Below are 26,379 nucleotides of genomic sequence, written 5' to 3' on the forward strand. Positions count from 1 at the left end.
GTGATGATACATCTCCTGCATGGACTAGAGAAAAATGTTTAGCCACATTTGATGGATTTTTAGCATTAGCATGTGTAGCACCATAAATGTGTTCACATAACTGGTCTTTTAACCTGCGACTAGTGCAACCTACATAGCCAGTTTCACATGATTTACAGAATACATAATAAATTACCCATGTGGCGTTAGTTAATGTAACTTTTCATCTTGTATTCCGTATTTTCTACTTTGTTGGTAATTTTATTAGTAAGTTGAATATATTTACAACAACTACATCTAATGCCTCCACATTTAAAATTACCTCTAGTGGTTAACCAAGTTGGACTACTAGACACTGTATTTACATGAGAAGGTGCCAAAAGGCTACCCAAAGTGGGAGGATGTTTAGTAGAAAAATTACAAACATTCTGCACAATTTTTTTCAATGTATGATCCTGATACAGTACAGGTAGAAACTTCTCAATAATGTCCCGTATGTCAGAAAATTGACGTGAATACGTAGTGACAAACGTGGGCTTTCTTGAGAAGTCTTGTCTCTTTTTGTAAAGAAGATCCCTGCGGTCTCGTTTCTGTGCATTATGATATGCTTTGGCAATATTATGTTCCATATAGCCTCGTTTCTTCAAGCGAGCACTGAGACCAACAGACTCTTTTTCGTAGCCCTGCAAGGAAGAGCAATTCCTGCGCATGAGCACGAACTCTCCCACTGGCAGGCTACGGGTAGTGTGAATGGGATGGCAAGAATCAGCCCTAAGAACAGTATTGCCAGCGGTAGGTTTTCTATAATTTTGTGTTTCAATTTCCCCTGATTTAGCCGTCAGCTTTACATCTAAAAAGGAAATACTTTCACGATTCCATTCATAGGTAAATTTTAAGGACATAGAATTGCTGTTACAATAATCCATAAAATCTGGTATGGCCGCCACATCATCTGCCCAAATGATGATGACGTCATCATCGATGTAGCGGCCATACAAGATAATGGAATCACGGAACGGATTGGAGACATGAAATATGTGCATTTCTTCCCACCAGGCTACAAAAAGATTTGCTAGCACTGGTGAGAATTTAGCACCCATTAAAGCACCTTTGCATTGAAGATAAAACACTTTATTAAACATAAAATAATTATGTCCCAATAGGTACTCTACTGCCATTATAATGAAAGAAATTAGATCTTCATGGTATGCAGAGTATCTATGAAGATGATACAACAGGGCTTCAATGGCTAATGAATTAAGTATACAGGTATATAGTGACTCAATGTCACTCGTAATCCAAGTGTAGTCATCTTGCCACTTTATGCCATCAACACTTTTTAATACATGTTTGGTATCCTGTAAAAACCCAAAGCACCTAAAAACTAGGGTCTGTAGTGTTAAATCTATCCATTCGCTTAACCTTTCATTCAAGGAACCGATCCCCGCCAATGGTAACACACTGCAAACAAAGTGTGATCCTTTCATCGCATTGCCCTCCACATGTCCACTACTTCTTGCTAACTTACCAAGTGAGTGTTAGCAAGAAGTAGGAGACAGAAGTATGACTGCAGAGGTAGACTACATATGGACTTTCCTGTAGTCTGGTATCCGCCATAAAATCACCTTTCAATTGGGTGTTTTTTGTTGATGTTGATTGAGTTGCATTGGTTTATCATCTCTGTTAGTTCTCTTTAGAGACACTACATTGTGTTTAAAGTATTAATTTGGTTTTGTTTTGATGACATTTTGAGGCCATTGATTAGAGGAAGTACAGTGTACTAAATGTACATGGCCATTACTGGGGCACCTCCCCTGGAGTGTCTGAATGCTGACTGAGCTTTGGGTTGAGTGGTTTTGTTTTTCCCTCCAGTCATTCCCTTTGTCCTAGAAACATGAAACATTGAGTTAAAGAGAATGTGGCCTTATTAAACCATAGCTTCAGTATCCTCAATTCAGATTTTCTAAAATGTTTTGGGAAATAATTTCGCCACTGTGGAAATTCTTGATGTTTTTTATGTTTTGTCTTTATTTCAGACCTCAGATTCTTGTATTGGTAAACTTAGACTCTGAGCAGAATGTGAAGCATCCCCGAATTCTTTCACTGACCACTCAGCTAAAGGCCGGCAAAGGATTAACAATTGTTGGTTCTGTTCTGCAAGGGACATTTCTAGATATGCATGTTGAAGCACAGAAAGGCGAAGATGTAAGTACAGTCATCCTAAGACCGCTTTCATACAATATGAAGGTATAATTACTAATTAATTGCTGTAACCCATATTAAAATGTATAGTGTTTTCTATGAATGTTACTCAGCATTATCTTTCTTTATTTATATGGTTATTTTGTATTTTATGTAGAAGTGCTCTTTAAAACCAGAATCAAAACATTCTGTATATTTTCTATTTCTTTTGTAGAATGTTAAAGCTTTAATGATAACAGAGAAGACAAAAGGATTTTGTCAGTTAGTTGTGTCGCCCAGCGTACGCGATGGAATGTCACACTTGATCCAGTCAGCTGGTCTTGGTGGCATGAAGCACAACACTGTATTAATGGCTTGGCCGCACTCATGGAAGCAGCCAAATAATCCTTACAGCTGGAAACCTTTTGTTGGTGGGTGTTGTCTTTGTTCATTGTATGCTTATATCCTTATTTAGTTTACAGTTCAAGTCTGTTTAAGTAACTTTAAAATATTAAAGGTGTATTCTGTACAATATATTTGTAATACATTGATTTAATAAATTTTATATCATTATGTAATACAAGTGTTTTAAAAAATACATTTTGTGTGATACGCTTTTAGATTGTGTGGCAGCAGTAGGAGCTGGCTTGGGGCTCTCTGCTGCCTCTGATGTATGTGTCAAGAACTGAAGGGCAGCTCATGCCCTGGTTCTCTGCTCATTCGTTTCTTGCCCGAAACCAGTGATGTGGTATTGAGCTGGGACCATGTTATGAATAGGTCTGCAGGTTCTGACATGGACATTGATAAAAGCAGAGTGCTCCATGTCAGCTCTTAAAGCAACTTTTTTGCTCAGTAAAGTACAGGCAGTGTACAATAGGGCTTCTTATCCTGAATGAGGAGTTTCGCTTATTTAACTCTTATTGCAATCTGTCACTCCAACCCTGTGATATAAGCTTCAGAAAGTTCATAAAAAATTAGTAGTTTAAAGCTGCCCTGAGCTGCCAAAGCCCTGCTTTTGGAGAAAGTCAAGTCATATCCATACTTTTATTTTACATTATGTTTTGTTATAAAGGGAATCTGTCTGCTGCAGTTCAAGTTCTATGCTGACGCTGTTAGGGCAAGGAGACATATAGCTTTCATATGTCTGTTTATCCTTCCATAAAAAAAAAATGTCCAAATATCCTACTGTCCAAAGTGTCTTTTCTTTCTCAAGCCACTAAAGTGCTGAAGGCTGTAACCCCCTTTTCCGTCTTCCATCCCTGTTCCTGCATGATTGATAATCAGATGGAGTCCCAAGCAGGGTCAGAAATGGAAGGGTGGAAGCGTTACAGCCCTGAGCACTTTGGAGCCTTGGAAAAGCTGCTTAAACACTTTGCACAAGTACAGTAAATAAAAGCATTTTCCATGTTATGGAAGCACAGGCACATACTGTATGAAAGGTACCATGTCTCCTTGACCTAACAGCTATATAACCGTTTGAGCAGTTTGGACAGGGCCAGCTCCAGGTTTTGCGGGCCCTTGGGCAACAGAGCCTCACCAGGCACCTCATCCATCCTTTCATTTTGCATAATCACTTGAGACACCACCAACATGCACAAACACACATACACACACATCTCCCTCTTCCTGTCTGTCAGGCTGATCTCCTCACTGTAAGGTTGAGGACCTGCGGGTCATGTGATCAGGTCCATCACCATTTGGATCATAAATTGCAATGGAGCCGCGTCAGACTGGAGGGGGTTTTGTCATACTGGGGTCAGTGGGCCCACCCCCCCAGTGTTTCATGCTAGGCCGTTGCCCTGTGATAGACCATCTCTGTTTAAGGGAACAGGGCAGCGGTTAAAAAACAAAAAACTCTGCATTCCTGCGCTGGTCTGTTCTTGTAAAGAACAACTAGAAAGTCAAAGGCATAAAGGATATTGTAAACAATAGTGTTCCACGGATCTAACATAGTTACAGCTTGCTCAAATATAGGAAGGCAAATAAAAGGATCTTGACAGAATGATTAACTGAGAGAAAAGCTGTTTGATAACAATTGGATTAAGGCTGTGTTTACACACACACAGAATAGAATACTCTTCTATTCATAAAAATCACCAGGTTGATCAAATTTAAAATCATTAACAGGTTGCATTACCACCCAGCTTTCCTTTACAAGATCTGCCTTAGAGAAGATGACCACTGTAGCAAATGTGGTCAAGATGGTGCAGACTATTTACATATGCCCTGGGCCTGTCCTTTGATTCCTCCAAAAGGATTGTAAGTTATTAAAAGATGGTTAAACCTGATAGGGTGCAGATATTTGAGAGGGAGTCCTTAATGGATTTTAAAAAAGGTCGTAAACATTTTAAAAATAATTGGGGTTGTTGAGAAGGAATAATTTGAAGTATAGGGTTTTTTTTTTTTTGCTCTTAGGGTTTTGGGGGGACTTATAATATTTGTCTGTCACTTTTATGTTGTGAATATCAATCTTGTTTTCACCTATTGTGTTCTAAAAAATTTTTAACAAATGATTTGTGAATTTTATTGTCTGTTTATATAAATTAAAAAAAAAGTCAAAGGCATAAAGGGTATAGTAAACAATCGTGATCCACGGATCTAACAGTTTTGAGAAATGTGCATAACTTCACATTACAGCTTGCTCAAATAATGGAATGCAGACAAAAGGGTATTGACAGAATGATTAACTGAGAGCAAAGCTGTTTTGATAACAACTGGATAAAGGCTGCGTTTACACACACAGATAATTGACTAATTTATCTGACAAATTTCTGAAGCCAAAATCAGGATCATACTATTAACAGGAGAACGGGTCATAATGGAAAGATTGAGATTTCTCCTTTTTTCCGGTCCATTCCTGGGTCAATTATCTTTGTGTGTAAACGCAGCCTTAAGTCCCTATTACACAGGGCACTTGCTCCTCGCCCCCCTGCTCGCTGCAGGCACTATTACAAGCGCTGACAGCGAACGAGGAGGAGCAGGTAAGGGCCCTATTCCACCGGATGATTATCGTTCGCATAATCGTTAACGATTAACGATCTCAAACGACCACTATTGCGAAAGAAGTGTAAATGTTCACTCATTTCCATGGAACGATAATCATTACTTATGATCGTATTTGCAATCGTTTTTCTTCGCTATTTCTTCGCTATTGCGTTCGTATCTACTGCGAACGACCGAACAACGTCTTATTCAATGCAAACGTTTTGTGAACGAGCAACAATAAAAATAGTTCCAGGTCTTATAAAGCAATCAACGATTTCTCGTTCAATCGTTAATCGTTAACTGCATTTCAACCGAACGATTATCGGTTAGATTCGAACGATTTAACGATAATCTGAACCATAATCGTCCGGTGGAATAGGGCCCTAAGAGCCGGGGGTGGGGAGGCTGCCTGTGCAATCGTCAGATTGTCCAGGCAGCCCACAGGAGACAGCGGCTGGCTGGACAATAGGAGGTTGTCTTTTTGCTTTTTTTAGGCTGTCAGAGCTTCATTTTGCAGTATAGATTTCAACTGAATTGCTCTAGTTTAAGGTATTCTGTCAGCACCAAGTGTTCCTTGGTGTAGTCTAACTGCAAATGGTTTTGGCTTTTCTGCAGTTAACTACCCAGTCCCACCACTAGATGAAAATTAGTTGCCTACTTTATACAGTAATATTATTGAGTACAAAGCATAAACTTTGTATAGTAAAGTCCTTTTAAACTTTGTGAACATGGGCCACAAATGTTCACCTATATAGTGACATCTTCACAGAATAAATCCATATCCAGTTATGGGTTAATTATACAGAGGGGCATACCGGAGCCATCTGTGTTCTCTATTGTGGATGTAGCACTGTTTTCTAATTATATGTATTTCCACAGACACTGTAAGAGATGCAACAACAGCTCAACAAGCTTTACTTGTGGCCAAAAATATTGATTCATTCCCTACCAACCAAGAACGTTTTGCTGAAGGAAATATTGATGTATGGTGGATTGTTCATGACGGAGGAATGCTGATGTTGCTGCCTTTCCTGTTACGCCAACATAAAGTATGTTGTTGTGGGATGATTATCATTTTGTGGGCAAGTTGGTATTCTACCGGTTGTAGGTGTTAAAGCAACTCTGTACCCACAATCTGACCCCTCCCCCCCCCCCCCCCAAACCACTTGTACCTTCAGATAGCTGCTTTTGATCCAAGATCTGTCCTGCGGTCCGTTCAGCAGGTTATGCAGTTATTGTCATAAAAAATTAATTTTAAAATTGCCGCCCCGTGCCCTATGGGCATATCTGTGCCCTAACTTTGCACCACCCCTCCGTCCCTCCTCCCCCCCACCCTCTTCATCATTAGGAATGCCACTGGAACATTTACTTCTCTTTGAACATTGCACAGGTGTCATAATGATCCAGCCCATGTGCTGTGGTAACATAGGTGGTGAATAGGAGGCAATCTGTCTGGAGCATTCCTAATGATGAGGAGTGCAAAGTTAGGGCACAGATACACCCGCAGGGCACAGGGCTGCAATTTTAAAAGTAATGTTTTATGACAATAACTGCATCACCTGCCAAACGGACCGCAGGACAGATCTTGGATTTAAAAGCAGCTATCCGAGGGTTCAAACTGTTTGGGGGTCAGATTATGGGTACAGAGTCGCTTTAACTTTATATTTCATGTATATATAATTAAGCTCTTGTGGACCCCCCATGGACTAGAACTCTATGGCTATAAACTTTTCTGAACGTCTCGCAGAGTTTGCAGGGGCATGGAGATTTTGGGAAGCATGCCATTGTTTACGTAAGCAATGTATGCAGTAAATTTTATATAAATGTTATTACGTCTATTTCTGACATTTCCAAAGGTTTGGAGAAAGTGCAGGATGCGGATTTTTACAGTTGCCCAAATGGATGATAACAGTATTCAGATGAAGAAAGATCTCCAGATGTTCCTGTATCATCTCCGCCTGGATGCTGAAGTTGAAGTTGTTGAAATGGTTGGTTCGTTTAAATTTTTTTTTTTCCATATTACCTATATGACTGATGGTATGATATAATAAAGACATATTGCTTTTGAGCAATCAGGGCATATTAAAACATAAGACTTTAATGTGTTAATTTTTATGCATGTATATTTCAGTTTGAAAATGACATTTCAGCATTTACATATGAGAAGACGCTAATGATGGAACAGAGATCACAAATGCTTAAACAAATGCAGCTATCTAAAAATGAAAGAGAGCGAGAGGTAAGCTTGTTATATTGTGTTCTTTATATAATAAATGCAGTCTTGGATGCCCTAATTCCAATAGCGTTTTTACTTGCTATGCCTTCCAGCTCCTGAGGTAAAGGAATTTTACGATTTGTTTGACTATCTGACAAAGAGAGATGAGCGAACCTCGAGCATGCTCGAGTCCATCCGAACCCGATCGTTCAGCATTTGATTAGCGGTGGCTGCTAAAGTTGGTTAAAGCCCCAAGGCTATGTAGAAAACATGGATATAGTCATTGTCTGTATCCATGTTTTCCAGACAGCCTTAGAGCTTTATCCAAGTTCAGCAGCCCCAGCTAATCAAATGCAGAACGATCTGGTTCGGATGGACTCGAGCATGCTCGACGTTCACTCATCTCTACTGACATAGCGGATGTGATTAAAGCCCCTATTACACGGGGCGATGGAGAGGAGCAAACAAGCGCTGTCATCACTTGCTTGCTTCTCGTTCCCTGCTTGCTACTGGTGCTTTTATACGTGTCTGCAGCGAGCGGGTGAGTGCAGGGGGGGGGGGGGCCTGGGTGATCGCCAGATCGTCCGGGCAGCCCCTAGAAGATAGCAGCTGTCTGCTGCCACCGCTTCTATCCCACGGAGCAATGGCAGCATATCGCTGCTATCATAGCCGTTTGTCTTTCAACATGTTCAGAAACAATGTCGGCTGATCGTTCATGTAAACTGATCGTTGTCTTTTATTACACGAGACGATTATCGGCTGTAACGGACGATGTCGTCCAAATACGGACGATAATCATTTCATGTAATAGGGCCTTAAGTGTTACATAATCACACACCCCCAAGGCTATATTCACTTACTGTCAAAATTTATTATAAAATAACCTCTATTTTCTGGTGTTAAATGATAACCATTCAGTAAAAACTGCCCTCATTTTGACAGTGTGTGAACATAGCCTAAATATGATTCACATAGCCCTCAACAACCTAATCACAACCCCCTAAGTATAGCATTCGCACCCCATTTTGCCATGAAGCTTCCTCTCTTCTGACAATTCATTGAACAGTAAAGATTGCCGAATAGTAAAATAACAGTATTCAGGGATAAAAAAACATAGCAAGAAAGTAAATAATAGAAAGCAAGAAAGTCAGTCGTAGAAACAGATCCTTACTATAAAAAATGCAAAGTAGATAATGGCACTTAGTGAGACCTTGCTTATAGAACAGGAAAAGAATGTACAAATTAGTAAAAATCTTGTTGCTAAAATTTATCAAGTACTGTATATCAAGTGTTTTCCTCCAACACTAAAATGAAAATTCGTACAAACACACTTGTTAAGTGCAATCTCTTACATAATGCCAACGATTTATAAAAGCTTTATAATGTGAAGTCTGTCAGTTGATAGTATAGTGGCTGCTATTCTACTTTCTTTAATGTTAGAAACATTGGTAATGCCTCCTTTTCCCACACCAAGCACTGTCAGTATGTAAATAACTGTGCCGCCCAGAACTGGGCAACATAATGGAAATGATAACTAACAACTATTGAGCTGTCATTCAGACACATGTAGGCTCTTTTTTAGGCATTCATGGGCACTTTTTCCACAAGCTGGTTAACATTATTGATACTTATGGATATTAAATACACCATGTAAAATATCTCCTGAAATAAAATGCTTTGTGAAACTGCTTCAATATCTATAAACTCATAAAATAAAATAGAAACTTGGTAGATGTGGATGCTGACCAGTCAGCTTTTTTATTGAAAGTGTTCTGACAAGCTAATAAAATCTTATAGGAATACCAAGTATTTACATAGCCACTTAAAATGCTTTCAGAAAGTCTTTAGACCTAATGATTTTTTTCTTTTCCTTCACATTTTGTTACATTGCTGCCCAGTAGCATCCCTACAATGAAGCATGCTCTGCGGGTGCTTTTTAGCTGCTGGCACAGGGAGACCGTACTTTGCTCCATTCAGATTTCCCTCAACCCTGACTAGAGATATTGTTAATATAATTAGTATTACTATATCAATTAGAATTTACTAGTAATGTAGACAAAACACCTTGTAAATGGTTGATTTAAAGCAGTTATGGTGCGTTTACACAGAGAGATTTATGTCAGGTTTTGGATGCCCAACCTAGGAATGGATTTGAAAAGAGGAGAAATCTCAGTCTTTCCTTTAGGACCTGATTGTAGTCTGTTCCTGGCTTTGGCTTCACAAATCTGTCAGATAAATCTCTGTGTAAACGCACCATCACTGTGACTTTTTTTTTAATGAATAAAAGAGCTATAAAGAGAAACACTGAAACATATACAATTGATTGCAATTTTTTTTGCTTTGTGGAACGTTATTTTTAGTATGTCGTTTTTCCATAAGTAAAATGCTCTTTATGGAATACATTTTCCAGTAAGGTTCTGCTTTATGAGTAATTATAATACTGATGCCCTAGAAGCTGTGGCTCCGCAACTTCTTCTCAACAATAAAATGTTACTTTTTCAGCAGTTATTACATAAATAGCTTTGCTTTTTCAGCATATGGATCGGTGCCTACAGAAATAAACCTAATCTAAGACACTCATGGCTATAAAACTAACATAAATGATTTGTGTAAATTTCCTGTTTGTATTAAATATTAACCTGATTTTCTTCATGTTTATATACATTGGGGGGAATTTATAATTTTTATGTCTGGTCTTGCGCCAAATATCTTGCATAAATCCAATTGTCGCAATTCATAGATTTATAGGTTTCAAAGTTGCTCCTTAATTATGCCAAAAAGAGGTGCAAGATCTCAATAAATCCCCCAAATGTGTCTGCATTGCATGTATTATTGGTCATACTTCTAACTCCCCTATCCCTCGGATGTTTTTCTTTTGTAATTTAACTTGTTTTTGTGGAAACCTTCTAATTTTTTTGTGCTCTGGGCAATCATTATGTCCCAGATACAGAGCATTACAGATGAGTCACGTGGTTCAATTAGAAGAAAAATCTACTGTATTCCACAACCAGTGGCACAGGACTCTAATTCTCTGCTACCTAATGACAAACCACTTAAAGAGGTAGTACAGGCATTGTCATCATCCCTTTTGTTGGTTTAAAGAATTTAAAGTGCCAGAGTTTTTCCCTTATTGAAAAAATACATTTGTACTTTTGTTGTTTTGAAGTAATGCACTTCTAGAAGAGTAAATGAAGTAACCTTTAATAGGCTACATAAATTAATGTAGTAAGGCTAAATCCTGTATATCAAAGGTTAAAGAATTTCAACAGAAGCAATTTTTGTAACACATTTAGACTCTGTGCACAGATCATTGAAACGACAAATGTTTTTATTGGACAGCCATAAATTAACATCAAATAGCGGCAATTATTTATAATAACAGCTATTGTATGTATCAAAACAGACGTCATTTCAACGGCCTGTGAACATTGCCTTAGGTAGTTTTAACTTCTTAAGAATGCAGCCAATTTTTGTTTTTATGGCTTCATTTTTTTCCTCCCCTTAGAAACCAGAACTCTTATATCATTTTTCTTGTACATACAGTTGTAGGGACAGTTTACATTTAACCAAAAAATGTACATTGAAAAGGGAAACAAATTTGTGGGGTTTATAGGTAATTTTGCTTGCACGCACCACACTTTTAATTGTAAAGATAACAGGCTATCTGTATTCTGTGGGTCAGGATTATTACAGCAATACCCAATTTATATACCTTTATTTTCCTACTAAAAAAATTTGAACTTTTTCTTGAAAGAGAAGTTTGGCAAAATTGATAATTACACTGCGGGCAGGGGGTGGGGGTAGCATGATAAAGAACCTGTGCCCTAGCTGCGCTGCATCCACTGTGCTCCTGGACCCTGCCCAATGTCATCTTCTCTCCTTTTTTTGGTACATCACAACTCAGCGGGAAAGGGTGCAAGATAGCTTGCTCAGCCAATCAGTGACTGCAGCACAGTGGGTTAAGATTTAGAATCCGCGGGGGTCCAGAAGCGGAACATGGCCCTGCAAGGGCATGGGGACCACTAACTATTTTATTTTTATAACAACTATGGGGATGTATGATGCCTAATTTTTGTACTCTGATCTATAGTTTTTCTTGGTACCACAGAAGGCTGTGACTTTTTGATCACATTACAGATAAAATGGAATAAGAAGTGGTGTGACTCAAAAATCTGCAAAAATCAGTTCTAGTACATCAGTCTCTGTTTTACATAAGGTCACACCTACATTTATACACATATTTAGAACTCTGGCCCTTTAAACTTACCATTTGATAAATGTTTTTCCACCTTCCTATAAGTGTAGTTACTTTCCCTTTTTGTGCTGTTCAATGTCTTTTTGTGTTGTAACTCGGAACAATTTTAAGTTATAAGTAACTATTAGTAAGTATATAGTAACTATTCTCCACTTCCCAGCCCTTCTGTTCATGACCGCCTGGCGAAAGTACAGGGCACTGCATCACAAGCTTCAGCGGCCATGACCTTGTGAGGCCAGTGGCTTGATTCTAGAAAAAGCTCAGGTTATAGGTTTAACCATATTATTTCTTTAATTTGTTTCTATAATAGTAATAGAATTAGAGGTGGCTCCAGATGTAGGTAGGACCCCGGATCACAGTGGAACCCACTGTCTACATTTCTGTTGGCTTAACTGCATAGAACATGTTTACCCATGTTAGAATTCATCTGGCCTCCAAAACCCAATTTGCCCTGACATTTGCCCAAGGTTGCTTGGTGCAAATACCAGTCCATAATAAAATATTTAAAGCGTACCTGTCGCTATTTTTTTTATTATTATTTTTTTAAAGAAATCAACAGGGATTGTGATCACAAACTGTTTTTTGCAATATACTCGCGTTATATTTTTTAAAAGTTTTTTTATGTTTAAATCAACGTTATACATATGGTCCATGCTGATATTTGTTTTTTTTCTCTGTTCAAAAAATGGAGACCAAACACAGGAAGTCTCAGTCCTTTGCAAAGTCGCGCAAGGAAAGACAGGCGTAGTAGCTGTACGCATGCGCATTAAGGCTGGGTTCACACTACGTATATTTGAGGCTGTATGTTTGAGGCTGTATAGCAACCAAAACCAGGAGTGGATTAAAAACACAGAAAGGCTATGTTCACATAATGTTGTAATTGAGTGGATGGCCGTCATTTAATTGCAAATATTTGCTGTTATTTTAAAACAACGGCTGTTATATTGAAATAATGGAAGTTATTTACCGTTATATGGCGGCCATCCACTCAATTTCAACATTGTGTGAACATATCCTTTCTGGGTTTTCAATCCACTCCTGGTTTTGGTTGCTATGAGGACCTGACATGAGGACCAAATACAGCCTGAAATGTACATAGTGTGAACCCAGCCTAAGGCTGCGTTCACACTACGTATATTTCAGTCAGTATATTTCAGTCAGTATTGCAACCAAAACCAGGAGTGGATTAAAAACACAGAAAGGCTCTGTTCACACAATGTTGAAATTGAGTGGATGGCTGCCATATAACAGTAAATAACTGCCATTATTTCAATATAACAGCCGTTGTTCTAAAATAACAGCAAATATTTGCCATTAAATGGCGGCCATACACTCAATTTAAACATTGTGTGAACAGATCCTTTCTGTGTTTTTAATCCACTCCTGGTTTTGGTTGCAATACTGACCGAAATATACTGACTGAAATATACATATACTGACTGAAGTATACGTAGTGTGAACGCAGCCTTAAGGGATACACCTAGTGGCCATATGTGTAATGTTGATTTAAACATAGAAAACTTAAAAAAATAGAGTACAGTGGTACCTCGGTTCTCGAACTTAATTGGTTCCGGAAGGCAGTTTGAAGACCGAGCAGTTTGAGAACTGAGCAGTGTCTTTCCATTGGAAATAATGTAAAAGTGTTAAATTGGTTCCAGCACCAAACATTAATTCCCTACAGTACCCATATATTACATTGTATAGTGCCCAGTATAATCCCTACAGTACAGGACAGAACAGTATTAGGCTGGGTTCACACTACGTATATTTCAGTCAGTATTGTGGTCCTCATATTGCAACCAAAACCAGGAGTGGATTAAAAACACAGAAAGGATCTGTTACACAATGTTGAAATCGAGTGGATGGCCGCCATATAACAGTAAATAACTGCCATTATTTCAATACAACAGCCGTTGTTTTAAAATAACAGCAAATATTTGCCATTAAATGGCGGCCATCCACTTAATTTCAACATTGTATGAACAGATCCTTTCTGTGTTTTTAATCCACTCCTGGTTTTGGTTGCAATATAAGGACCACAATACTGACTGAAATATACGTAGTGTGAACCAAGCCTAAGGCTGTACATTACAGAGCAGCACTATATACTGTACAGTACATTATACACAAGAAAAATTCAACAAAATCAGCTATTATAGTACAGTAGTCACTAACTCCTCTCTCATCCTTTATTGTATAGAGTCCCCCCCCCCCCCATCCCAGTACTGTAAAGGATGGAAGATGGTGGTGCACTGACTATACTACTACTGTACTGTAAATGAACTCCAGCAATCTTATACAGCACTGTAAGGGATGGGAGATGGTGGTGCACTGACTGTACTACTGTACTGTATTCACTCCAGCAGTCTTACACAGTACTGTACTGTATGTGAAGCCTCACCAGTGCTAAACTCACCAGGTACAACCCACCATCCACGCTTGCAATAGACACTTAGATACTGAGTACTTCAAGACTGGGTGCCCGAAAAGTGTTTGAGAACAGAGCAAGAGTTTGAGAACCAAAGCAAGCTTTCCTTGAAAATACAGTTTGAGTTCCGAGCAGTTTGAGAACCAAGGTACCACTGTCTATTGAAAAACTTCTTGCTAACACAACCCCTGTTTTCTTTAAAAAAAAAAAATTGCAACAATGCCTCTTTAACGATCACTATATTGCTGGTAGTGGCTTTTTAACCAGTGGAAACTTTTCACAGCATATTAGTTCACTTATTGTACATGTGCTATTTTGTTTTGTTCAGGCTCAGCTTATCCATGACAGAAATACTGCATCACATTCTGCGGTGATTGCCAAATCAAGTAACGTGGCACCAGAGAGAGTTCAAATGACATGGACTAAAGAAAAACTTATTGCAGAGAAGCACAAAGTTAAAGATCTAAATGCAGCGGGATACAGGGATATATTTAACATGAAACCGTAAGTCATAGTAACATTAGGGAGGGGGCGACATATTACCCCTATTCTGCTATTTTGCTGGTAGTCAAAGTGCCACTAACCTAATATTGTTGGCCAAACATAGTTCTAGTAATTGTAAGATGTATGCATTTTCACTGAGGAAAAAGAACAAGTTTTGTACCATGGCTCATGAATATCAAGTATAACTATTGCTAAAAACAGTTTTTGCAAATGTACATACCCTGATAACAATCTGCATTAATACACACACAAATCTCTCTCCATTAGATTACACTGCCTTTGTAGTTTTTCAGATATAGTTACATCAAAGGGGTACTGCCATTTAAATTTTTGCCAGGGTTCTGGGGCTGCATAGAAAATAATTATTAGCAGCTGAACACTCCACCTGCCACTTCCGAGACAGAGTCATCTCGGCAGTGACAGCCTGTCCAGCTGAGCCAGTCGCTGACCGAAGTGGGACAGTGCCCGCAGCCAGAGTACCGCTGCTTCTGTTATATAGAAAATCCTAGTAACAATTACGTATGTTGTATAACAAAGTTTTTTCCAGAGTACAAAATGTCCACCCCCCCCAAACATTAAAAGTTTTATACTGCTGCTGTTATATAGAAACCAAAAAAGAGCCTATGCTTATCTCTCTGCACTCATCCGGTGTCCTCCTATGGGTCTCTGGTGGCCCCTGCTTATCGCAGCCACTTACGCTTCTGAGATAAACTTGTCTCGGTAGTGAGTCGGCTCAGCCTATCACTGGCCATGGTGCTGTCCCGTCTCAGTCAAGTAATGGCTGAGCGGGCTGTCACCCCCGAGCAGAGCGATCAAGCCATCTTTCATATGTATCATATATATTTCCGCACCAATCAACAATTGTAAGGAAGTCAGATCCAACCTTCTTCCATTATATGCTGAGATCAGGCAATTGATGTTCTTCTTACATATTGTATATCTGACCTTTTCAGAACAGGTGTGTTTTTGCTGACCTCATGTGACACTTTGATAGCACATACAGGACCATATTCAACTCATTTTGTGTTGTCTGCAGCTCACAATGTTTCATTTTTTATTGATGTGTTAATTTTTGAAACAAGGTAATTTTTTCATTTCATATAAAATGTATTGAGGTTGTATCAATTTGTAACAACCCCTCACTAGCGCTGCACTGTTATGCTGCCGAACGTGATCGTGAACACCCGTGAGTTCACTATAGAGTGTGGCAATAAAAATGTAAATCACGCTTCAAATGTTCATTATGTTCGTCTTCTACTGTGGTCTACTATGATTCTATGGGATTATAAAATTGCATCATGTTGCGGCACCCCAGTCTGTATCAATAGCCCGCACAGTGTTTTCTGTTATTTCTGCGGTACTGGTGTGTGCTTGGTTATACTTGATCATCTGCACTTGCCGTTTTAAGAGGAATACTCCTGTTTGCGAGGTCCTTGCTAGCTTCACTGTTTTCAACTACACCTCTGGATTATACCAGTAGTGAGTCTAGGTGAGCAGCAGTGATTTACATTTCAGAGCCTTCAGTAGAGTTGTGCCTATGGTTTGCACAACGCCATAAACTCTATAAATCCCAGGTGTCAAACTCAGGCTCTCCAGCTGTTACAAAACTACAATTCCCATCAGAGCTAAAGCTTTGGCTGTCCAGGCATGATGGGAATTGTAGTTTTGAAACAGAGGGCTTGAGTTTGACGCCCTTGCCATGAATGATAGATTGTCCATCATGTAATTCTGCTACTTTTGAGTGGAACTTCATACAATGTATTTAATTACTGCCTTTTTTTTCATGCATTCAGAGAATGGGAGAATCTGTAAGTTACGAGTCTTCTAATCTGCACATTGTTCTCACTACTTGTGGTTTGATGGTGAAGATTCTGTTACTATAACATCTAATCACAGCTCAGCTTTCATTGTAGCAGAGCAGGATTAGAAATGAAAGCTGACCTCTGGTTGCTATAAGTCTAAATATCAGACAGCTTCATAAATTTCCCCCATGGTTTTCCTCTCAATACTTTTATTAAAGGTTCTGATGGTAAAGCCTTTTAAAGTGACTGTACCACCAGGCCCAGGCTGAAGCACTGGAGGCAGGTCGACCCACCCTTAGTGGGAGGAAACCCCAGCCCCTCCATGACGTGACTCCATTAGAATCAATGGAACCCTATCATAGAGGGGCTTTCCTCCCACTAAGGGTGGGTTGTGCCGCCTCCAGTGCTTCAGCCTGGGCCTGGTGGTACAGTCACTTTAAACCAGGGCTTAATTCCTCATTTTGTGGGAAGTGGGTATTGTGGATATTGGGTATGCTGGTATTTTTTGCCTGAAAATATTTGATAAATGTTCTCCCCTAACGCTGTTAGCATGGATGGGTCACACTTTTTACACACCATAGTGTCAATGCATATGGTAATAGAAATTTCTGGCAATTTCTTTCAGAAATGCCAACTCCTAGAAAAGACAGCTGAGTAATGTTACCATGGCTTGAAAGGGCCCCAAAACCTGCCAAGTTTAGTGGCACTAATTAATTAGCTTGTGTGACTGAGGTGCTCCTGATCCTTCCCTAAAGGCCCTATTACACCAACAGATCTGACGATAGATTATCTGTCAAAGATTTGAAGCCAAACCCAGGAGTTGATTTGAAAGGAGGAGAAATCTCAGTCTTTCCTTTATGACCTGTTTTCTCTTTATAGTCTGTTCCTGAGTTTGGCTTCAAATCTTTGGCAGATAATCTGTCGTCGGATCTGTTGGTGTAATAGGGCCTTAAGGCTATGTTTTCACATAGTTTTTTTTATCAGGTGTGCGTCTTTTTTTATGTCTATAATATTTTTCCATTGAATTCAAATGGAAAATTTAGCACACCAGAAACTCCCCCAGAAGGGAAATTTACTAATCTTGATATAGGCCTCTCAGGCTCATTAAATTCCCAGCCATTTCATTGACTCAAAAGGATGACACCTCAAAAAGGTGACACCAGAGAGCTGCATTACTTATCCATCTTTCTGGACTTTACAGAAAAACATAGGAAAACGTGATTGTGGTTTGGCAGATTCTCCAAACTGTATGGAAGTAATGTATTCACAGTTTGTGCTGTATACTTTTAATCATTTAAGAACTGATCCTAATTAATTAGCAACATGTGAAGATGCTTTGGCCTTCCCAGACCATCATCACAGTTGCACATTAGAAGGGTTGAGGGCTGTGGAGTTGTGTTAGTACTGTAATGTGTCTAAAACATTGTATTCATCATTACAGACTCCCAAGACAAATGAAATAAAGCTGTCTAAATAGAAATTGAAATTGCCCATCTTGGAAAGTGCAAACCCAACACTTCCCATTACCCTGAGAATTACCATTTCCACAGTGAAGCATGGTGGTAGAATCGTATTGCAGTAGGCATGATGTAAAATCACATTGTACACTGCCCCCAAAAATAAATTTTTATTTCGGGTTATGATGCAACAAAACTGGAAAGATGCTTGAATAGTTTTGCAAGGCACTGTATATTTATACTTTTGTAGCAATAATTAGCTGAATGCAATAATAAACTAATGATGTAATAATTCCTATTTACCCAGATCATTTTTTTTTGCATTTAGAAATCAGTCAAATGTTAGAAGAATGCACACTGCAGTGAAACTAAATGAAGTCGTGTTGAACAGATCTCAGCATGCACAACTCGTGTTACTGAATATGCCGGGGCCGCCCAAGAATAAACAAGGTGATGAAAACTGTATCCTTTTGTTTAAAGGTGTTTTAGGGTTTGATACATAACCTTAAAGAGTCATTAAAAAAAACTTTTGACATGTCATCAGACACGTCAAAAGGTATTGATCACAGCGGGTCTCACTGCTGAGACCCACTGCGCTGATGAGATAATTTCGACACTTTAGCCTCATAGACTATAATAAGGCTAAATTGTCAGAATTAGCAAGAATCACAAGGCCTCTGCAGTCTCTTTTCTGCTAAAGCTCCCAATTGCTGCTGAGATCCGCGATAAATAACTTTTGACATTCCTGATGACATGCCAAAAGTAATGACAGGTGCTCTTTTAAGGGTTTTTCCACTGTTAAAACTTTTCATGTCCCCAGGATAGAGGATAAGTGTATGATCATGTTATGTCTAAGTCATCTCAAAAACAGAGTGCAGAGTCTCCAGTCAAGATAGAGTGGCAGTCACATGTGTGCACTGACACTCCATGCAGTGTCTATGGTACTGCTAATCTTTTCTTAGGAACATGTTAAAGCGACTCTGTACCCACAATCTGACCCCCCGCCCCCCCCCCCCACCCCCAAACCACTTGTACCTTCAGATAGCTACTTTAATCCAAGATCTGGCCTGGGGTCCGTTCGGCAGGTGATGCAGTTATTGTCCAAAAAAACAACTTTTAAACTTGCAGCCCGTGCCAAACGGGAGTATCTGTGCCCTAACTTTGCACCACCCCTCTGTCCCTCTTCCCCACCCTCTTCATCATTAGGAATCCCACTGGGATTCTCCATGCTGAACATTGCACAGGTGTCTTAACGATCCAGCCCATGTTCCGGGCTGACACAGGTGGGGAATAGGAGGCAATCTGCCTGGAGCATTCCTAATGATGAGGAGGGTGGGGAGGAGGAACGGAGGGGTGGTGCAAAGTTAGGGCTCAGATACTCCCGTTTGGCACGGGTTGCAAGTTTAAAAGTTGTTTTTTAGGACAATAACTGCATTACCTGCCGAACGGACCACAGTACAGATCTTGGATTAAAAGCAGCTTTTCGAAGGTACAAGTGGTAGGTACAGAGTCTCTTTAAGGCTTTAGGCTATGTTCACATGTTGTAGGAACAATGACTGTTCCACGTGAACAGCCATTGTTTCTACACCGTGTGAAAATAGCCTTAATCTGAAGCAAGGAATAGGGTTGATCACAGCAGATGTCACTGCCCAGTGAAACTTCAAGCTAAAATCTGTGTATTGTTATAAGATCTGTGGATTTATTTTATATAAATGAAATGATACTTTACAAAGCGGATAACTAATTTCAGAAATGATCCTCTTCATCAGATCCAAGAGTATTTCCCTAAACCCTTAGCTATATCTCTATGGCTTGTCTATTCAGGTGTTAACCTTTTGTGTTGACTGCTAGAGAAGTACAATAATTTGTATTTAAAGTTCAATTGCACGCAACTGCTAAGAAAACATGCAAAGTTTAAGAAGAAAAAACTTTCTGTGAATATTCAAAAGAAATACCCTTTGGTGACAGAAGTGCACCTTTTTAAGGGCAAGACTTTTTGCATGCAAATTGTTATGGTGTGTTCACACGTACAGATTATTTGTTGCAATTGGTGAAAGCAAAGTCAGGAATGGAGAGGAGGAATCTGTTTTTCCTTTATGACCTGTTCTCTGTTTATAGTCTGTTCCTGGTTTTGGCTTCAATAATTGCAATGGAAAATCTGTCAGTGTAAACACACCCTAACAGTATATAGTTTACAAAACTCATACAAGATTGCGTTGTCACACAAAAGATGCAGTGGCAAATAATGGCAGTTATTACAAAACAATGTCCGTTATTAATGATCATGATTTTTCAATAACTGCCTTTATTTGCCCCTATTTAAAAAAATTTTTTACAGCTTTTAGAAATGGAACGTTCTTTAGGAATGAAGAAAATAAATAGTATTAATCTAACCACAAGGAAATTGTATGCAGTTTGTATGCAGATCATCCAGGTGCTCTATTTCAGTGAGCCTAGAGGTTTATTATCTCTAGAAATTTTCTAGGTGTTTGCACAAAATCATAAAACTTCATAAAATACCTTGTTTCTTTAACCACTTCTAACTAGATATGGAATTTTTAGAAGTCTTAACAGAAGGCTTAAATAGAGTACTGCTTGTACGCGGTGGTGGAAGAGAAGTTATTACCATCTATTCATAATAATCTCCTTATGGAGAAGCAACAAAAGGACTCCGCAAAACAAGGAATAGTTTTTGAAAGTGACAAAATAAAGCCAGATACACTGTTGTTTTTATATACTTGAAGTGATGCTCCAGACTGGTCTAACATAACACACTACCAATGTTCATAAATCACAGAAAACATATATAAAATATTTTTTAAGTGCCAGGGTCTCTTTTTTTCTAGTTAGGACAATAGTAATATTCATTTAGTATATCATATTAATTTGATCTATTAGTGTTTTTTTTATGCTCAACATCTCAGAAATAACAATGCAGTAAAACAGTGCAGAAAGGCATCTGTATAAAAAAAAAAAAAAGAATATTCACTGTTATTATTTTTAGCAGTGGGCTGTGATTCATGATGCAGTAATCTACTATAATTGTGCTATGTCACATTTTTAAATTTTACCTTCCTTTTTTATTGTTTTATTTTGTATAGCAATAATTTATGTATAGCACAAAGAGAAGGTATGCACTGCTTGTGTCATGGAGTTTTAGCTTTGTTCTGACAAAACTGTTTAAACTCTACACTGTACAATTAATTTTAAATTAACTTGCTTTTCATTTAAGGAAATTGTCATTTTAGTGAAACTTGTTTTGCACTATTATAGCATCAAACTGCAATGGAATGTAAAAATAAAGGTTTATTGCATCTATTTTACATCTACCATCTCTGTGAAGTCCTAGGTGTCTTCATCATTACAGAGAGCAACCACACCCTTGTATGTAGCCTGATCCTACAGTCACATGGTATTCCGCATTGCCACTAGAGATGAGCGACCCGGGTTCGGGTTAAAGTCCATCCGAACCCGAACGTTCGGTATTTGATTAGCGGGGGCTGCTGAACTTGGATAAAGCTCTAAGGTTGTCTGGAAAACATGGATACAGCCAATGACTATATCCATCTTTTCCACATAGCCATAGGGCTTTATCCAACTTCAGCAGCCACCGCCAATCAAATGCCGAAAGTTCGGGTTCGGATCGACTCGAGCATGCTCGAGGTTCGCTCATCTCTAATTGCCACCTTTTCTTGCTTATAGGCAGTACTGTAGATGTAATATCAGATTAGTAGTGATAATAAGGTGCATGCAGGCTAGGAATTGTTAGACTTACCACGCTATTGGGTATATGACATGCTGTTTATATCTTGTAGGTAAAATGTTGTTCATTTTCATGACTTTTAGGACCAGCAAAAGAAACCTTAATCTGTTTGGTGCTCATTGTGTTTGCTTTCTCTTTAAATTTCCTCAAATTAAACAAGACTACTGCAGACTGCACGATAGAACTTAAAGCTGATGTACCACTAGCTACATCACTTAGTTTTTTTTGCCTGAACAGACCGTCGCCAACACAGGGATGCTGTCTGCGTCGTCCTTTTCTTGAACCACCCGATTCCCACGCAGGTCTTTTACGGAGCACTGGGGGCATGTCCACCAACCCCCAGTGTGACCATCTCCCCTCTGTGACTCTATTAATGGGAAGGGGAAAGGGGTTTCGTCACACTGGGGGCCAGCGAGCCTGCCCCTAGTGCTTCGGGACAGTGTTCAGGAACTGGGTGGTTAAAAAAGAAAAAAAAAAGGACCACAACATGCAAAGAACCTAAAGAAATGTACCGCGTGGTACATTCGTTGCTTGTTGTCAGCTGATAGCATCTTTCTTGTGTTTCCCAAAAAAATTGTCCGTGAAAGGGGGAGTTCATTTAAACAAACTTGTACAAACAATTGTTCAAACGTTTTCATAAAATGCATAATATAAGAATTAATTTTGGTCAGTTGCATTCAGTTTGGCTGTGTACCAGGAGAGGATACAGTGATTTAACCAGTTGCCTTTTATATACACTGTATATCTTCCCAATGTCAGCCACGTGTGCCATTTTTTGAAATATTTTCTTTTTTTTTTTTTTTCATTTTCTTTAACAGTTAAGTTATTAGAAAAAAAAATGGCTCATGTGAATATAACCTACACATTTTTTTCTTAGCAAAGATTCATTTCAAATCATTGATTGAGTTTTTCACCAAAAATGAATGTGCCACTATAATGCAATAAACATGACTCTTCTAGCGGCTGCTTTTCAGGTTGTACACAAAGCATGAATGGTCACGAGAATTGCCATACTGATCAGCATGTGTATTTAGTGCCTTCAGTATCCTACACCTTTCTATTACAGAGACTTGAAATAGAAACTCTCAACCACAAAAGCCATAGCTTTGACCTTCCACAAAAATATTGTTTTTATCTCTTAAAACCTACAGCTGTTGGCAGAATACTGTTTAATTGTATTTTATTAATACCAGTGTTACCCACTGTATTATGTTCTGTTTTCCGATAGAATTTTAATCTGACTTAAAGTTAGCTGGAGTTAGATAGCTGGAATAACATCTCTGCTTCTTTGGTATTTCTTGAAGGGTTTTTCCAGTATTTTTAATTGATGGCCTATTGGATCCCTACTGATTAGCATAATAAAACTATGGCAACTCGGCTTCTTAGCTGCAGTACGTGGCTGCTTGGGAGCCTCACCAACCATATTTTAATGTCTGTCGAAAGAAATAGTCATCAGTATAAAATACCAGAAAACTACTTTAGTATGTAACTCCATTGTTGCATTATGCATAGTTTGCAGTTGCTTTTAGAACCCAACAGCAAAGAACTGTGTTTCAGCTTAGGGCTGTTAGTAGGGAGCTACAGATAATACACTTCCTAATATACAGTATAAGGCCAGGTACCTCAGGTCTGTAGAGCTACTTATACTTCTTAATAAATCGTTTCTGTTAAGCTTATGTTTAAGACCTTTCAGCAGCATTTTAAATGTTTAATTTGTATTAAATTATATTTTTCATACTAATCATTAATCTAAATATTTTATTTTGTTGTGTTACTAAATAAATGTCCTAATTTTCTTATTTATGCTGTATGTTGTTTCTGTGTATATATAATAAAGTAGCAAATGTTTATAGACCATGTATGATGTTCTATTTATGTAGATAGATACTGCAGCAACAGCTCACAAACACAGCTCCTGAAGGAGTGTCATTCCTGGTGAGTAGGGTTGAACACATTGGTCCAGACTTATCAAGTTGCCTCAAACTCACACTGTGGTTTTTCCATAGCAATTAATCAGAGCTCAGGTTTTAAAGTACTTCACGGTCAAATAAAAGCGGCATCTGGGCAGTGTTCAAACATTGTCTTGTGCATAAAAGTTCTTGGGGATGTACATAAGGGTATAGATGCCAGCAAGTCTCAAAGGTGATAGCTGCTTCATTTCTCCAGACCCCACCTCACTGTCCACATTACTGAGGAAATAATAGCATTTCAGCTTTGTTCAGGTTTTAAAGTCTGGCTGTGATTGGTTGCTGTAAGCCTGGGCCTATGGGCAGATTTACTATTGCAAATGACCAGATTTCTGTAGCAGTTTGTGCCACAAATCTGGAATTTATGCCTTGCTTTGTCTGGGGGCAAACAGGCAGTGCTCATCATCTGCCCAATACCATCACTACAGTAAAGCATTGTGGCAGCAGAATTGTGCTGTGGCGATGTTTAACATCCACTTAAATATTTGATGGAAAGCAAAATGGAGCAATGTTCAGAGATATATTCTTATTTAAAATCTGATCCAGAGTTCTTCAACCTCAGACTGACCTGAAGGTTCACCTCCAAAAAAAGATAAAGAATAGAGATGAGTGAACCGGGTTCGGGTTCGAGTCCATCCGAACCCGAGTGTTCGGCATTACAAAGCTCTAAGGTTGTCTGGAAAACATGGATACAGCCAATGAATATATTCATGTTTTCCACATAGCCTTAGGGCTTTATCCAAGTTCAGCAGCCACCACTAATCAAATGCCGATCGTTCGGGTTCGGATGGACTCGAGCATGCTTGAGGTTTGCTCATCTCTAATAAAGAACACAAACAATGGGCATTTGAATCCCGCTGCCTGGAGAAAGTGGATGGACTTTCTCATCATGAGGCGCTAAATTCAGAATGATTTGGGGATTATATATTTTTGAAGCACAAGGCTGCTATTGAGATGGTGGCTCTTTTGAGAGAACAGAAGCAGATATTTCAAGATGGTCACCATGAGATCATTAGCTGAATGGTAATATACTCTCACCGGCCACTTAATTAGGTACACCATGCTAGTAACAGAACTGCCTCAATTCTTCGTGGCATAGATTCAACAAGGTGCTGGAAGCATTCCTCAGAGATTTTGGTCCATATTGACATGATGGCATCACATAGTTGCCGCAGATTTGTCGGCTGCACATCCATGATGCGAATCTCCCGTTCCACCACATCCCAAAGATGTTCTATTGGATTGAGATCTGGTGACTGTGGAGGCCATTTGAGTACAGTGAACTCATTGTCATGTTCAAGCAGAAATCGAGACTCATCAGACCATGCAACGTTTTTCCAATCTTCTACTGTCCAATTTCGATGAGCTTGTGCAAATTGTAGCCTCAGTTTCCTGTTCTTAGCTTAAAGGAGTGGCACCCGGTGTGGTCTTCTGCTGCTGTAGCCCATCTGCCTCAAAGTTGGACGTACTGTGCGTTCAGAGATGCTCTTCTGCCTACCTTGGTTGTAACGGTTGGCTATTTGAGTCACTGTTGCCTTTCTATCAGCTGGAACCAGTCTGCCCATTCTCCTCTGGCATCAACAAGGCATTTCCGCCCACAAAACTGCCGCTCACTGGATGTTTTTTCTTTTTCGGACCATTCTCTGTAAACCCTAGAGATGGTTGTGCGTGAAAATCCCTTTAGATCAGCAGTTTCTGAAATACTCAGACCAGCCCTTCTGGCACCAACAACCATGCCACGTTCAAAGGCACTCAAATCACCTTTCTTCCCCATACTGATGCTCGGTTTGAACTGCAGGAGATTGTCTTGACCATGTCTACATGCCTAAATGCACTGAGTTGCCGCCATGTGATTGGCTGATTAGAAATTAAGTGGTAACATGCAGTTGGACAGGTGTACCTAATAAAGTGGCCGGTGAGTGTATATACACATACAGTGGTGCCTTGGATTACGAGGGCTATGCTTGTAATCCAAATCCACTCAAACCAATAATAATTATTTTATTTGTATAGCACACACAGATTCCGCAGCACTGTACATAGTTACGCCAATTATTGCTCCCTGTCCCCATTAGGGCTCACGATCTAAATCCACCTACTGTATGTTTTGGGTGTGGGAGGAAACCGGAGTACCCTGAGGGGGAAGAGAAGATACAAACTCTTTGCAGATGTTGCCCTTGGTGGGATTTGAACCCCAGCGCTGCAAGGCTACAGTGCTAACCACTGAGCCACCGTGCTGCCCCAAAGCACACACCAAAAATAATGATTTATTATTCTGACTAACATGTAAAACAGATACAGTAATGGAGAGGATGGGAAACACAAGGGCTGACAGACTGCAGGGAGCATGAAGGAATGAGCAGGGCAGATGTAGGCACATAAATGCAGCACTCTGTCCGGGGAGAAAGGGGTTACAGCTATGAAGAGATTACCTCCACAGTCCTGTCCCCTGATGGAAGCCCCAACCTGAAGTGGATCTGCCATGATTTGAAAGGTGAGGGAGACTTCCATGGCCAGAGTACAGTGCTGTAGACCCAGCTCCATGCCCCTCCTCCACTCGCGCTCCCACCCAGAACAAGAAGCTCTTAAACCAAGTCACAATTTAAAAAAACTGTGAGCTCTTAAACTAAAACGCTCTTAAACCAAGGTACCACTTTGTGTGTGTGTGTGTGTGTGTGTGTATATATATATATATATTTTCTAAATGGAAAATTAAACAAAAAAAAAAATCACCAAAAATGTTAAAAATGTTTAACAAAAACTTAATTTAAACAATAGGACCTTTTCTCATGATAAGTTCCCTTCAATTGAAATCCCCAACACACAAAGAGAATTTTTATTTA

At 39.2% G+C, this 26,379-nt stretch overlaps 1 protein-coding gene across 5 annotated transcripts in view; it reads left to right on the plus strand.

The window, feature by feature from the left end:
- The window catches only part of SLC12A7 (solute carrier family 12 member 7), a 175,070-nt gene extending 153,946 nt beyond the window's left edge, over window positions 1-21,124 (plus strand). For 4 of the 5 annotated variants that reach the window (XM_069958576.1, XM_069958578.1, XM_069958577.1 and 1 more), the window contains 8 exons: window positions 2,016-2,184; window positions 2,396-2,591; window positions 6,025-6,194; window positions 7,002-7,133; window positions 7,277-7,384; window positions 14,372-14,547; window positions 18,135-18,268; window positions 20,354-21,124. In XM_069958576.1, coding sequence (XP_069814677.1) covers window positions 2,016-2,184; window positions 2,396-2,591; window positions 6,025-6,194; window positions 7,002-7,133; window positions 7,277-7,384; window positions 14,372-14,547; window positions 18,135-18,268; window positions 20,354-20,445 — 1,177 coding nt within the window. In that variant the 3' untranslated portion in view covers window positions 20,446-21,124. Of the gene's footprint in view, window positions 1-2,015; window positions 2,185-2,395; window positions 2,592-6,024; window positions 6,195-7,001; window positions 7,134-7,276; window positions 7,385-10,304; window positions 10,422-14,371; window positions 14,548-18,134; window positions 18,269-20,353 lie in introns of all 5 variants that reach the window. The other variant, XM_069958580.1, reaches the window with a different exon arrangement.
- The last annotated feature ends 5,255 nt before the right edge of the window (window positions 21,125-26,379 follow it).

This window comes from Dendropsophus ebraccatus, chromosome 2, assembly GCF_027789765.1.
Source record: "Dendropsophus ebraccatus isolate aDenEbr1 chromosome 2, aDenEbr1.pat, whole genome shotgun sequence".
Taxonomy (NCBI): domain Eukaryota; kingdom Metazoa; phylum Chordata; class Amphibia; order Anura; family Hylidae; genus Dendropsophus; species Dendropsophus ebraccatus.